Source organism: Oryctolagus cuniculus, chromosome 3, assembly GCF_051225735.1.
Source record: "Oryctolagus cuniculus isolate XC-2025 breed Fujian yellow rabbit chromosome 3, ASM5122573v1, whole genome shotgun sequence".
Lineage (NCBI taxonomy): Eukaryota > Metazoa > Chordata > Mammalia > Lagomorpha > Leporidae > Oryctolagus > Oryctolagus cuniculus.
Window position 1 is genome coordinate 998,806 of NC_142869.1, and position 13,978 is coordinate 1,012,783.

General features: G+C 65.7%; 1 protein-coding gene across 9 annotated transcripts in view; it reads left to right on the plus strand.

Moving 5' to 3' along the window:
* The window catches only part of ANKMY1 (ankyrin repeat and MYND domain containing 1), a 44,145-nt gene that overhangs the window by 7,898 nt on the left and 22,269 nt on the right, over positions 1-13,978 (plus strand). For 6 of the 9 annotated variants that reach the window (XR_016231302.1, XR_016231303.1, XM_089328756.1 and 3 more), the window contains 8 exons: positions 576-792; positions 1,052-1,216; positions 2,678-3,114; positions 5,534-5,705; positions 8,638-8,778; positions 9,857-9,997; positions 12,720-12,827; positions 13,129-13,260. Coding sequence is in view for 6 of the 9 variants with exons in the window: in XM_089328756.1 (XP_089184882.1) it covers positions 576-792; positions 1,052-1,216; positions 2,678-3,114; positions 5,534-5,705; positions 8,638-8,778; positions 9,857-9,997; positions 12,720-12,827; positions 13,129-13,260 (1,513 nt within the window). In the remaining 3 variants the exon portion in view is untranslated. Of the gene's footprint in view, positions 1-575; positions 793-1,051; positions 1,217-2,677; positions 3,115-5,533; positions 5,706-8,637; positions 8,779-9,856; positions 9,998-12,719; positions 12,828-13,128; positions 13,261-13,978 lie in introns of those variants that run through there. The other 3 variants (XR_016231304.1, XM_089328758.1, XM_089328759.1) reach the window with 3 other exon arrangements.

Consider the following 13,978-nt stretch of genomic DNA (forward strand, 5'->3'; position numbering starts at 1 on the left):
TGTTCATCCGTCCACATAACCATCATCATGAAAACATCAATTGAGTTCTAATTGTTGATGACTGTTGTGTATAGAAATTGACATAAATCCATGAGTTCTTGGCCAGGAAGGGGGGTTCCGTGCACACAGCGGGCTCAGTGTTGTGTGGTGAATGGGCCATGGCCATGCCTACTCTCTACTTGAACAAAAGTGAACGAGCAGAGGAGGATGCAGGATGTAGGAGCGTGGGGCCGAGCTGTGGACCTGTGTATGTGCTGGCCTTCTTCCTGCCTGGAGCGCCTGTTTCCCAGAGAACGTGCACTCGCTGGGGTGAATTCAAGGTGACTGGGTCTGCTCACAGCCAGCTCATTCCTGCGGGGGCAGGTGTTTGCCCTGAGTCTTGCCCTGCAGGGGACATGGCCCCACCACTGCACGTGTCTACACTGCCCACACCAGCTGGGCTCTAGGGCTCAGGGTGCCCCAGGAGTGGATTGTGGGGAGCAGTATGGGAGAGGAGGAGTCGCCTGCCCCCTTCCTCGCGGGAGGCGCTGGGCTGGTGCTCGGTCCAACGTCTCTGAAGCCTGCTGTGTCGCCAGGAACAAGAAGGCTCACAGCGGCTGGAACATGGGTGCCATCCTGGAGGGGAACCGCGAGGGCTTTGCACACTGTGGGCCCAAGGAGCAGCTTTCCCGGGAGATGATCCTAAAGGCCGAGGAAGGGGACCACGACTGGATTGCCGGGATCCTGAAGGACAATCTTGCCAACGCCAATGTGGCTGATGCCAAGGGCTACACCGTGCTGGCCGCAGCTGCCGTAAGCCCCACCCCGCCCCAGCAGGCTCCCGCAGGGTCCCTTACCTGTGAGGTCCCTCCTGTGGGTGAAGGCACAGGATGGAGGTACACGGCCATGCTGGTGTCTCCACATAAACCCCCCACCTCAGGGTGGCGTTCACAGTCAGATGGAAGAGGCAGGCCGGGGCAGGGCGGTCTTTTACTCTGTGCACACCCCACCCTGCTCAGCCCTGGCGCGGGGCCAGCTGCTTCCTTAGGAGCCTGGCCTTCTCTTCCTCCAGGTTCATTGTCATATGGACGTCGTCAACCTTCTTCTGGACTTTGGGGCTGACGTCAACAAGCGCACGGACGAGGGTGTCACGCCACTCAACATGTGCTTCCTCCTCCACTACCCTGCCAAGTCCTTCAAGCCCAACATTGCCGAGAGGACCTTGCCCGAGCCCCAGGTCAGCACCACCCACCGCCCACCGCCCAGCTCTCCGCTGTGTGTCCCCCAGCCACCTCCCTGTGGTGTGCACCAGGCTCAGAGAGTTCACAGAGAAAGCCTTGCTGAAGGTGTCCGAAGGATGGAGCCTGGGCACGCCCGGACGTGTGCTCCCTGCAAGCCACGTGCCCAGCAGCTGGGGGTCCTGGGGCTGGCCATGCCGCGGAGAGCAGGAGAGGGTGCCGCGTGGAGGAAGGATCCCCCACAAGGTGCCTGGGGGGGCCCGAGAACGTGCGTCTCCAACAGGTCTGTGGTGGCAGGCGTGCTGTGGTCCAGGCACCGCACTTCGAGAACCCCTCTCGAAACAGAAGTGACAAGGGCCATTTGACAGAGATATTGTAAGCCACATGCGTAACTTAAGGTTTTTGATAATCGCATTAAGAAAAAAGGTCAGACAGGTGGGTTTGGAGTAGTGGTTGAGACCCGTTAGGACAGCTGCATCCGCGTTGGTTCCTGGGGTCAGCGCTGACTGCTCCTGACTCTGGCTTCCTGCCAGCGTGCACTCTGGGAGTTGGAGGAAATGACTCAGGTGGTGGGTGCCCTGCCACCCATGTGTGAGACTGGATTGAGTTCCTGAGTCCTGGCATCAGCCCCGCCCCAGCCCTGGCCGTTGTGGGCAGTTAGGAAGGCAGCCAGTATTGTGAGCTCTCTGTCTCTCTCTGCCTCTCACATTTTTTTAATGAGGTAAAAGGTAAAAGATTTTAACAATATATAACGTACATAACCTCAAGTATCTGTAACACAGGCAGTCGATTGTGTGGTGGAGCAGGACAGAGTGCGATGGGGACGTGTGACGGGGGGGCTGTGTGACACTGGGGTGGGACGTGTGCCAGTGGGGACGTGACGGTGGGGCTGTGTGACGGTGGGGCTGTGTGACAGTGGGGTGGGACGTGTGACGGTGGGTGGGGACGTGACGGTGGGGCTGTGTGCCAGTGGGGTGGGGACGTGACGGTGGGGACGTGTGACAGTGGGGACGTGTGACAGTGGGGCTGTGTGACAGCGGGGTGGGGACGTGACGGTGGGGCTGTGTGACGGTGGGTGGGGCTGTGTGACGGTGGGTGGGAGTCTGACGGTGGGGTGTGTGATGGAGCGGGGCCTGTGGCGGACAGGACTGTTGGAGGAAGTCGGCCTTTGCGCCGGCCTCCCCTTCACACCCAGTACACCTCACTTCCGGATGGGTGGTGTTGGGGCCGTGCAGCCCCCGCCCGGGTCGCGGCCCACCCAGCTCAGGTCTGTGTGTGGTGGCCTTGCAGGCGGCCTCTTTGAGGCTTCGGGACCAGGAGCTGCTGCGGCACTGCCTTTGCCCTGGCCCAGGCTCTCTGCTGGCTGCTGGAAGCCGCGGCCGGTCCTTGCGGGGAGGCTGTGGAGTGGGCGTCACTGCCCACTGCTTCCTTCTAATGGTCTTCTCCGGGTTTTTCCGAAGGAGCTCCCCAAGCCCCAAGGCATTCCAAATCTCACGTTTTCACTGGACGAAATGGACGCAGAGCCTGGGGACGAGGGGCCGGCGCCTGTGCAGGACAGCCCTGAGCAGCTGCAGGCGCTGCACGCCCCAGACGCCGAGGGCAGCCCTGGTCCGGGCCCCCAGCAGTCTCCAGAGGCCACCGTGCCGATGGCCTGCGCTCAGGAGCAGGACTGCCCCTTGGCGAAGGGCAGCGCTGGGGACGCAGACAAGGCGAACCCGGACAAGTGCACGCTGTACAGCAACGAGACCCACTTCGAGTCCAATCTCTGTGTGCACAACTTCTGCATCGAGGTCTCGCAGGACATCCTGGAGATGGGGGCGCAGGCCCACAGCATGCTGCCCGCGCCCCCCGCCAGGGACAAAGGGACCATGAGGAAGATGGCGCTGTCCATGGTGGAGTAAGTCACGGGGCCCTCTAGGGGACCCACGTGGGGTCCCTGCCCCTGCAGGAGGTGACATCCCCAGAGCCAGGTCTCCGGTCCGGCACCCCCATAAGGCCCCGCCTCCCTTCTAGTGCCTTCGACCATGGCTGTATGGCATCTTCGTCAGCACTTGCCGCTTGCGGGGGTCCGAGCCCCGGGCAGGCTCCACCCCCCCTTCCCTCATGGGGTCCTCACACCCTGGTGGGCCACCCCCTCTCAGCAAACCTGCGACCTGGAAGCCAGTCTTAGGTCAGCCCCTCGCGGGGCCGACACCAGCAGGGGGCGCACGCACGGCGGAGTGGAGTGGGCCTCGCCCCGTCGCTGCGCGTGGCCAGTCCTTGCCGGTCACACAGGGATGCTGTCCCCGAGGCGGTGGAAGTGACTGAGCCCTCTGACGCCCGGGGCGAGGTGGGAGGCGCGTCCAAGCGCCGGCCCGGGCTCTCCAGGGCGGGCAAGGTGAGGACGGGCACACAGGCAGCCCATCCGGCACTGAGGGGATTCACCGCCAAGGCCACTTGTGTGTGTGCGGGCCGCCAGGGCCGGGTCCGCCCGCGGGGTGGGTTGCGTCCCTCCCCAGACGCAGCGGGTACACGCGGGGCGCGGCAGCGGACCGTGCCACCCCCGGCTGGTGTCTGGTGGGAACTGCGGGCCTTTCCCTCTGAGAGCGCCGTTTGTCCGCGCTGGGCTCCTTAGGTTTGTGAACCTCGCCAGGCGCTCCGGGGCGGCTCAGTGTTAACCCAAGGCGAGGGCGGAGGGGCTCACAGAATTTCGGGGGGGGGGGGTCCCGGACCCGGCAGCTCGGGGACAGGGGCTCCAGACTGGCGCAGAGCCCCTGCTGCCTTTGGTCCCTGCCTGTGGTCAGCAGGGTCGTGCCAGCCACCGCCCGCCTCCTGGCCCCACTCCCCACCTCCCTCCTCGTCCCCTTTGCCCCCCACCTGCCCCCCGGGCTCTCCTGCGCGGGGCAGCACAGCCTCTGCGGTGTGCGGGGGGCTGGGTGTGTGGTGTGTGGTGTGTGGTATACGTGGTGTATGTGTATGGTGCGTGTATACGTGTGGTGAGTGGTGTGTATATGATATATGTGTGGTATGCATGTAGTGTGTGTGGTGAGTGTACGGTTGTATGTGTGGTGCGTGTGGTATGGTGTGATGTGTGCAGCATGTATGTAGTATGTGTGTATGTGCTGCATGTGAGGTGAGTGTGTGTGTGGGTGTGTGGTGGGATAAGTGTGATGTGTGTGTGTAGTATGTGCTGTGTATGTAACACATGTGTGTGGTGAGTGCGTGTGGTGGGATAAGTATGGTGTGTGTGATGTGTGTGATGTATGTGTGGGTGTGTGTGACGTGTGTGGGTGTGTGCGACATGTGTGATGTGTGTGTGGGTGTGTGTGATGTGTGTGTGTGACGTGTGTGTGGGTGTGTGAGTGACGTGTGTGCATGTGTGTGATGTGCGTGTGATGTGTGTGTGACTGTGACGTGTGTGTGACATTGATGTGTGTGTGACGTGGGTGTGGGTGTGTGTAACGTGTGTGTGACATGTGTGGGTATGTGACGTGTGTGACACATGTGAGTGACGTGTGTGCATGTGTGTGATGTGTGGGTGTGTGTGACATGTGTGTGACGTGTGTGACTGTGTGACGTGTGATGTGTGTGTGACGTGTGTGGGTGTGTGTGACATGTGTGTGGGTGGGTATGAGTGATGTGTGTGCATGTGTGTGACGTATGGGTGTGTGTGTGATGTGTGTGTGATGTGGGTGTGGGTGTGTGTGACGTGTGTATGGGTGTGTGTGGATGTGTGTGACGTGTGTGTGGGTGTGTGTGACGTGTGTGTGACTGTGTGACGTGTGTGTGGATGTGTGATGTGTGTGTGGGTGTGACGTGTGTGTGTGTGTGTGTGACGTGTGTATGGGTGTGTGTGGATGTGTGTGACGTGTGTGTGGGTGTGTGTGACGTGTGTGTGACTGTGTGACGTGTGTGTGGATGTGTGATGTGTGTGTGTATGTGTGATGTGTGTGTGGGTGTGTGTGACGTGTGTGTGGGTGTGTGTGACATGTGTGTGTGTGGGTGTGTGTGTGGTGTGTGTGGCGTGCAGCGTCCATGTGTGTGGCGTGGCGTGGGCACACGGTCTAACGTCTCGGCAGGCTCAGGGCTGAGCCGGGCCCTGTTCCCGAGCTGTCCCTGGAGGGAGGGGTGCCGCCTCCCTCCCCGCCCTGGTGGGCGACTCCGGGAAGCTAAGCGTGGGGGCTGGGTTGCGCAGGGTGGGTTGGCGATGGGAGCACTCTGTGCCCGTCAGGTCAGGGGCGGGGTCTCCGGGAAGCGCCGTGGCCCTGGAGCCCGCGGGGGTAAGGCCTGCCAGGCGCCTGCCCCTGACGGGGCTGCGTGCTGTGCTGTCCCTGCAGGCACAGGAACAGGTGGCTGACCATCAAGCTGCTGCTGCACCGAGGGGCAGACCCCAACCTGTGCTGCGCGCCCGTGCAGGTCCTGTTCTTGGCGGTCAAGGCCGGGGACGTGCACGCAGTGAAGCTGCTCCTGGAGAGCGGGGCCAGGACGGACATCCGGCTCCCCCAGCAGGTAGGGGTGGGGAGAGGGGCCAGGACGGACATCCGGCTCCCCCGGCAGGTCGGGGTGGGGAGAGGGGCCAGGTTGGACATCCGGCTCCCCCAGCAGGTCGGGGTGGGGAGAGGGGCCAGGTCGGACATCCGGCTCCCCCGGCAGGTCGGGGTGGGTGGGGAGAGGGGCCAGGACGGACATCCGGCTCCCCCGGCAGGTAGGGGTGGGTGGGGAGAGGGGCCAGGACGGACATCCGGCTCCCCCGGCAGGTCGGGGTGGGAGAGGGGCCAGGACGGACATCCGGCTCCCCCGGCAGGTCGGGGTGGGTGGGGAGAGCGGCCTGGGCCAGGGGTGGGCCTGGGCAGTGCCCCCTCCCCCAGCCCCTCCCTCCGGCCTCAGGCTCTGGCCGCCCGGGCCTGCCTGGGCTCCCCCTGGGTCTGTGGCTGGGGCAGCTGGGGGCGGAGCCTGGCCGCACAGTTTCACTGACCCCAGATGGCTTTCACGTTGTCACCTGTTTGTGACTTTCTCAGGCACCTCCCGAGGGTCTGAGCAAGCGTCTCGGGGAGGAGGGGTGAGGGTCCGCCTGCGGCCCAGCCCACCGTGTAGGGGCCTCGCGTCGACCCACGGCCTCCCCGTCGCCCTGCATGCCTGCCGGGCCCACCTTGCCACGGTGGAGGCCGTGGCTTTGCCCAGAGGGGAGACAGCTGGGCCTCGGCCACCTGGCTGAGCTGGTTCCGCAGCTGGCGCCGACAGCCCTGCCAGGCGCCCGCCGCACGCCCCTGGGTGCTGTGAGCCCCGGGCCGCAGTGGGAGGGGACGGGTGTCGGCCCGCGGGTGCTAGCCAGGGTTCCTCACTGGAACACGGGCTGCTGGTTGCCACAGCGTCGGTGGTTGCCATGGCATCGTTGCTTACCACGGCGTCGTCTTCTGGATCTTGGAGAGCCTGTCTGATGGAAGATGCGGGCAGAGCTGTTGGGGCTGCCTGCTCCGTGCGTGCCTCAGCCCACCTGGGGCAACCGCAGGCCCACAGCGGCCGCGAAGCACCCGGCTCCGTGGTAGAATCTGATGGCGGGGGCTCCTCAGGGCCTCCCCATGGATGGTGTTGTGCGCCGGTCCCATGTAGGGGAATCCCACGTGTCCTGTCCCACTGCGTGGACTTAGCCCCGTGGTGGTTGCGTGGTTACATAGCACGTGGCACCAACAACCCGTGCTCAGCTTTGCTGCCGCTGGGGGGCGGCTCTGGTGCCCGGGTCATCCAGGTCCAGGCCCCTGGGTCTGGCCGCGTGTTCCCTGCCAGCCACTGAGAGACAGCCTCAGTGCTGGGAGACAGTCTGACAGATTACCTCGCCCACGCTGACGGAGGTCACGACCTTTGAACTCTTCACGCACCTGGGCAGGAATAGACCAGCGCCACAGTCATCTACCAAGCAGACTTCGTTCTTTAAAGACTTATTTATTTATTTATTTGAAAGGCAGAGTTACAGAGAGACAGAGGTAGAGACAGACACAGAGAGAGAGAGATCTTCCCTCTGCTGGGTCACTCCCCTCATGGCTGTAACAGCTGGGGCTGGGTCAGGCCGAAGCCAGGAGCCAGGAGCTCCAGCCGGGTCTCGCAGCCGGGTGCAGGGCCCCGGGGTCTGGGCCGTGTTCCACTGCCTTCCCCGGCGCATTCTGGGGCTGAGCTGGCGCTGCAGCGTGGGAGGCCGGGGCTGCAGCTGTGGCTTTCCCGCGGCACCACAGCGCCGGCCGGGGCCCTTGGGTAGCTCAGTCACTGGTGCTGTTGTCTGAGTGGAGGCTTCGACTCCATCCTGTCACCGGCCCTGCTGGTGAGAGAGCTGTCCTCGGAGGACCATGGGCTGCTTGCCGTCTGCTGGGCACTAGGCTTTCGGTCCCGCGGTGCAGTGCCCCTGGCCACACCCCGCGCTGAGCGCTCAGCTGCTGCTCACAGCCTGGCTCGCGCTGGGCGCTGGGTGTGGAGACGCCTTTGCCGCTGGGCGCCCACGGCCTCCAGGAGCTACCCTGCTGCCCACTGCAGGCGCCCACGCCGGGGTGGGGGTGGGGGCTGGCCCTGCAGGGGCACCTCGGCTGCCCTCGTCCATTCCTGCCGCGTCCTCCTGCCCTGGGCTGCTCTCCCGCTGCCCCCGCTGTGCCCCACCTCCGGGGGCTCTCGGGTTGCTTCCTCGGAGGGTGCCTTCCTGCCGGAGCGGGCGCCACGGTGAGGGGCTGGGCTGGGTGTCAGGACCGAGGCCCCCACCCTGACCCAGGCTCTGGTGCCTGGTCCCACCGCCTCCGTGGTGCTCAGGGCAGGCTGAGCGGTAGCCATGCGGCCAGCAGTGCGGTGGCCTCAGAGCCAGGGCCTGGCAGGGACGGGAAGGAGATTTATTTTCCAGAGGAGGTGTGGACAGAGGGTTGAAGCTTGAGCAGGGTCAGGCCGGGCTTGCACTGGGTGCGTGTGTGCCGTGCAGCCTGGGGGCGGGGCCTGCCTCCGCCTGCTGGGCCCGCTGGGCCTCGTGGGGCTGCTGAGCAGGAGAGCAGCACCCTGGAGTCGCCCACGGGAGCGGGAAGGAGAGCTTGTCCTCTCGGCCAGGCCGGGCAGCGAGGCCCCAGGGTGGGCTGGGGGCCAGGCCGGGCAGGGAGGCCCCGGTGTGGGCTGGGGGCCAGGCCAGGCAGCAAGGCCCCCAGTGTGGGCTGGGGGCCAGGCCGGGCAGGGAGACCTCTGGTGTGGGACCGGGCAGGGAGGCCCCGGTGTGGGCTGGGGGCCAGGCCGGGCAGCAAGGCCCCCAGTGTGGGCTGGGGGCCAGGCCGGGCAGGGAGACCCCTGGTGTGGGACCGGGCAGGGAGGCCCCGGTGTGGGCTGGGGGCCAGGCCGGGCAGCGAGGCCCCTGGTGTGGGCTGGGGGCCAGGCCAGGCCCCAGTGTGGGCTACGGCCCTCACCCACCGCGCCTGCTCGGCAGCTGGGGGCCCTGACCCCGCTCCACATCGCCGCCGCCCTTCCCGGCGAGGAGGGCGTCAAGATCACCGAGCTCCTGCTGCACTCCATCACCGACGTGGACGCCCAGGCGGCCGACCAGGACCACGTGTACAAGCCCAACAAGGTGTGTGGCCGCCCTGCGGCGGGCACCCCCGCAGGGCCTCCCTCTCAGAGCCACGGGTGGAGACGGGCGGCACTGGCTCCCAAAAAGCCAGCAGCGTGGCGAGCTCGGCTTGTTTCCACGCCAACCAGCAGGAATGATTGACTGGCGTGGTGAGCTAAGCAGCTGTGTGCTGACGTGGCTCAGCGCGGCGCGGGGGGTGTGCTAGGAAGAGGGGGCCCGTGAGCCCCCACGTCCGGAGGCAGAGACCGTTCCACTGTGTCCCCGGCCCGGCCTCCTCAAGCAGGAGCCTGGCGGTCTCGCTGGGTCAGGGCCCTGCTCTGGCCCTGCTGCTGTCCCGTCCCCGCGGCAGTCGGGCCTCCTGTGGCCCCTCGTTGCCCCCTGGCCTCTTGCCTGCTGCTCTCTGAGAAGCCAGGCCCCTGAGGGCTCTGGGCTCCACTCTGCAGGGAGAGGCCGTGGCCAGGCCTGGCTCCTTGCATCAGTGGGCATTGTGTCCACGTGGACAGCACGGCTGGCACTGCCCAGGGCCCCAGGACCCAGGGACCAGGGAGTCCGGGTCCCCAGTGCTCCCGGGCTGTGGCTGGGCCAGGTGGACCCCCGCCCCGGCTGCAGGCAGGCCCATTCTGGGAGCTGCTGCAGCAGGTTCTGGGAAGCCAGAGGGGGGCCCGACGAGGCATGCGACTGTGAGGGTGTTGGTGGCAGCTGGGGCTGTGTCCCCCGTTCACGCTCTGCCGCTGCCTTTTCCACAGCAGGGCCGGACCCACAGCCCCCTCCCTGCAGGGCTGCCTGCCCTTGTGGGCTCTGAGAGGTCTCCAGCCGTGGGCTGTTGGCACCTCACATGCTCCGTGAGGGCCCAGTCCCTCCTCTGCAGGCGGGCGTGGTCTGTGGCTGTGGCCTGTGGCCTGTGGCCTGGGCAGGACCCCCGCCCCCACTGCCTCTGGCCCGGGCCCCAGGGGTGGGGTGGCGTCAGCTGCTGTCACAGGGCAGGCCTGGCTCTGAGGGGCTCTGCTGCCGTGGCCTGGCCGTGGCCACGTGGCACCTGGGGGTGCTTGGGCCACAGCGTGGCTCCGTCTGCCCACAGATGGACCTGCAGTCCTCAAGCCTGAAGCTGAGCAACGAGCCCGGACCGCCCAGCACCTACTACAGCCCGCACACGAGCGTCCCGGAGGAGGGGGGCAGGACGGCGCTGCACGTGGCCTGTGAGCGCCAGGACAATGACCAGGTCAGTGTGGGCGGGGCTGCTTCCCGGCCCTGCCCGAGACAGAGGGACGGGGCCCCGGCGGGAAGCAGCGAGCTGTTTGCATGTGTGAGGGCCTTTGCTGTGCACACGGGTGGTGTGTGCACACGGGTGTCTGTTAGTATACATGCGTGGTGCTGGCGTGTGTGTGCACACGGGTGGTGTGTGCACACGGGTATCTGTTACACATGCATGATGCTGGCGTGTGTGTGCACACGGGTGTCACTGTTAGTACACATGTGTGATGCTGGCGTGTGTGTGCACACGGGTGGTGTGTGCACATGGGTGTCTGTTACACATGCATGATGCTGGCGTGTGTGTGCACACAGGTGTCTGTTACACATACATGATGCTGGCGTGTGTGTGCACACGGGTGTCACTGTTAGTACACATGTGTGATGCTGGCGTGTGTGTGCACACGGGTGTCACTGTTAGTACACATGTGTGATGCTGGCGTGTGTGTGCACACGGGTGGTGTGTGCACATGGGTGTCTGTTACACATGCATGATGCTGGCGTGTGTGTGCACATGGGTGTCTGTTACACATGCATGATGCTGGCATGTGTGTGCACACAGGTGTCTGTTACACATGCATGATGCTGGCGTGTGTGTGCACACGGGTGGTGTGTGCACATGGGTGTCTGTTACACATGCATGATGCTGGCGTGTGTGTGCACACGGGTGATGTGTGCAATGGGTGTCTGTTACACATGCATGGTGCTGGCGTGTGTGTGCACACGGGTGGTGTGTGCACATGGGTGTCTGTTAGTACACATGCATGGTGCTGGCGTGTGTGTGCACACGGGTGATGTGTGCAATGGGTGTCACTGTTAGTACACTGTGCCGTGTGTACTGAGTGTGGCCCTGGGCAGTTTCTTTCTGTGGGACTTTGGGAGCAGCCGGCTTGGGCTCTGTCTCCTGCTGCAGACCCCCTGTGTCACCCCAGCCTGCCTCTGCCACGGGCCCCGGGGGCCGTCCCCTCTGAGCCGTATCCGCTGTCAGGCGGGGCAGGTGCTTGGCAGGTGGGGTGGACGCCACTCAGGGGTGACCCCGGTGGGGGTGGGGCGGGTGGAAGCCAAGTGCCGGGCCTGCCGTGCGGTGGCCAGGGCGGCCCAGGCTGGTTCGCCAGGGAGCACACAGACGCCGAGGCTGTTCACCCCCGTGGAAGGAGCTAAGGGCCGACCTCTGGGCCTGAGGCAGGCAGTTTGGTTGCCACGTGCAGGCGTGGGGCTGTGGGTGAGGGAGTGTCGTGTGTGCGAGTGGATGCGTGGGCCACTCTGGGCGTGGGAGGGACAGGCCCACTGGCCAGTGCTTCCTCTGTGGGTGGGGGCGGGGGGTGGGTGTGCCTTGGGCTGAGTCCACTGCCCGTGCAGGGCTCTGAGCAGAGCCTCCAAGAATCCACGCTAGGACTCGGGAGTGAGGCTTCCTGGGAGCAGGCTGGTGACGGCCCCCAGCCAGTGAGGACCTGGCCTGGGCACTCGCACACGTGTGCTCGTACTGAGTTCTGACCCGGAAGTTAAGGGGTAATAGTGTGGAGGCATTCAGCGTGACAGCAGCAGTCAAGGGCAGATGGCTGTGTTGAGGACATGAAGGCTGCAGCAGTCCAGCCATCACGTCTGCCTTCTGGTTGGGAGAGGAAGAAGGAAGGGACGCTGTCCCAGGACACCGTCAGCAGTCATCTGCTGGTGACTCATTGGCAGTGGCCTTGCAGGTCGGCTGGGAGGCCCCTGGGGTCCACCACTCCAGACGGGAGCAGTCCCAGCAGAGTGGTCAGTGCCATGTCAGATTGAGGAGGGTCCTTGCCCTGGGGAAGGCGGAGCTCGGGGCCGCTGCCTGTGGACACTGAATGGAGGACGTCGAGAGGGGAATGGGTGTGTGGTGAGCAGGAGCGAGCCTGCTGCGGCCCTGGGCGGCGCAGGGGCAGAGGGGCCCAGCACAGGCACCTGGCAGTGCGTGAGGCCTGCCAGCCAGAGATGGGCTCCTCCCGGGTCCCGGCTCCTGGGGGGCACCTCCCCTGGCCCTGCTGTGACATCAGCTGGCTTCACCGCTCCCTGTCCGTCACCAGCTTTAAGTCAACCAAGCAACCACGGCCTCCTGATCTCCACCTGGAAACCAGGATGTTAGGGAAACACCCGTCCACCCACCCGTCCACCCTCCCACCCAACTGTCCGTCTCCACCCATCCACCCACCCACTCATCCATCCACTCACCTGCCTGTCCACCCGTCCATCTGTCTACCCACCCACCCATCCGTCCGCTCACCTGTCCGCCCACCCACCCATCCGTCCGCTCACCTGCCTGTCCACCCGTCCACCTGTCCACCCACCCATCCGTCTGCTCACCTGTCCACCCACCCAGCCATCCGTCTGCTCACCTGTCCACCCACCTACCCACCCATCTGTCTGCTCACCTGCCTGTCCACCCACCCATCTGTCTGCTCACCTGCCTGTCCACCCGTCCATCTGTCCGCCCACCCAGCCATCCGTCTGCTCACCTGCCTGTCCACCCAGCCATCCGTCTGCTCACCTGCCTGTCCACCCGCCCACCCGCCCGCTGTTGAGAGCGCCTTCTGAGCGCCAGGCCGGGTGTGGCGTGGAGGCACGTGAGTGCGCGCGCTGCCTTGTGGCGTGCGGTCTCTGCTCACCGCGGGTGCCCCGGGCTGGGGTGCGCCTCTGACGTGCTGTGCTCTTGCCTCTGCCCCGCCCAGTGTGCCACGGAAGTAGTCCGGCTCCTTCTGTCCCACAGGGCGAACCCTAACACGCTGTGGAGTGGGCACTCCCCACTGTCGCTGTCCATCGCCAGTGGGAATGACCTGGTGAGCGTGGCAGGGTGGGGTGGGGACGGCTGGGCCGGAGGCGTCCCAGCGGAGGCCTGCGGCGGCTGGTGGCGTTGGGGACACGGCGCGGGCCCTCCGAGGACTCCTCACATGGGCGGGGTTCACTGCACCAGGGCTGGGCCTGGAGGGGCCCTGGGGAGCCAGCCCCCGGCTGAGGCCCTCGGCAGACCGGGCGGCAGTGCCTGTAGCTTGGAGCCGGCGGTGGCCCCGGGGGACAGCTGTCCGCAGCTCGGGCTCGGGAGGCGATGCGGAGGCCGCTGACCAGGCTGTCTGTGTCCAGATCGTGAGGGAGCTCCTGTCCCGCGGGGTTGACCCCAACCTGCCCCTGAGCAGAGGCCTGGGGAGCGCCCTGTGCGTGGTCTGCGACATCGCCCACGAGCAGCTGAGGAGTACCAGCAGCAGGCTGGCCCTGGTGAGGGGCAGGCTCAGGGGGAGGGGGCCTGGTGAGGGGCGGGCTCAGGGGGGAGGGGGCCTGGGGGGAGGGGGCCTGGTGAGGGGCAGGAGGGCTCTGGGGGGAGCAGGCGGGCCCTGGTGGGGTGTGTGGGGGCCCTGGTGAGGGGCAGGTGGGCCTGGGTGTGGGGGGGCCCTGGTGAGGGGCAGGTGGGCCTGGGTGTGTGTGGGGGGGCAAAGGGGGGCAGGTGGGCCTGGGTGTGTGGGGGGGCCCTGGTGAGGGGCATGTGGGCCTGGGTGTGGGGGGCCCTGGTAAGGGGCAGGTGGGCCTGGGTGTGGGGGGGCCTGGTGAGGGGCAGGTGGGCCTGGGTGTGGGGGGCCCTGGTGAGGGGCAGGTGGGCCTGGGTGGTGGTGGGGCCTGGTGAGGGGCAGGTGGGCCTGGGTGTGGGGGGGCCCTGGTGAGCCGGGAGCAGCCCAGGCCTGAGGAAGAAGGGGTGTCTGGGGTGGGGGCCCTGGTGAGCCGGGAGCAGCCCAGGCCTGAGGAAGAAGGGGTGTCTGGGGTGGGGGCTGGTCCTTGGACTCCTGTTTCCGGCAGTGGAAGCCATTTGTGTCAGCTTGCTCTGGGCTCTCCAAGCCCCAAGGTCTAAATCGTGGAGAAAAGATAAACGTTGTCTTGTTTAATGTTTTGTGGGCCTTAAAGAAGTGTGATGTGGCGAAACCAGTCAGGAGGCCCGGGAAGG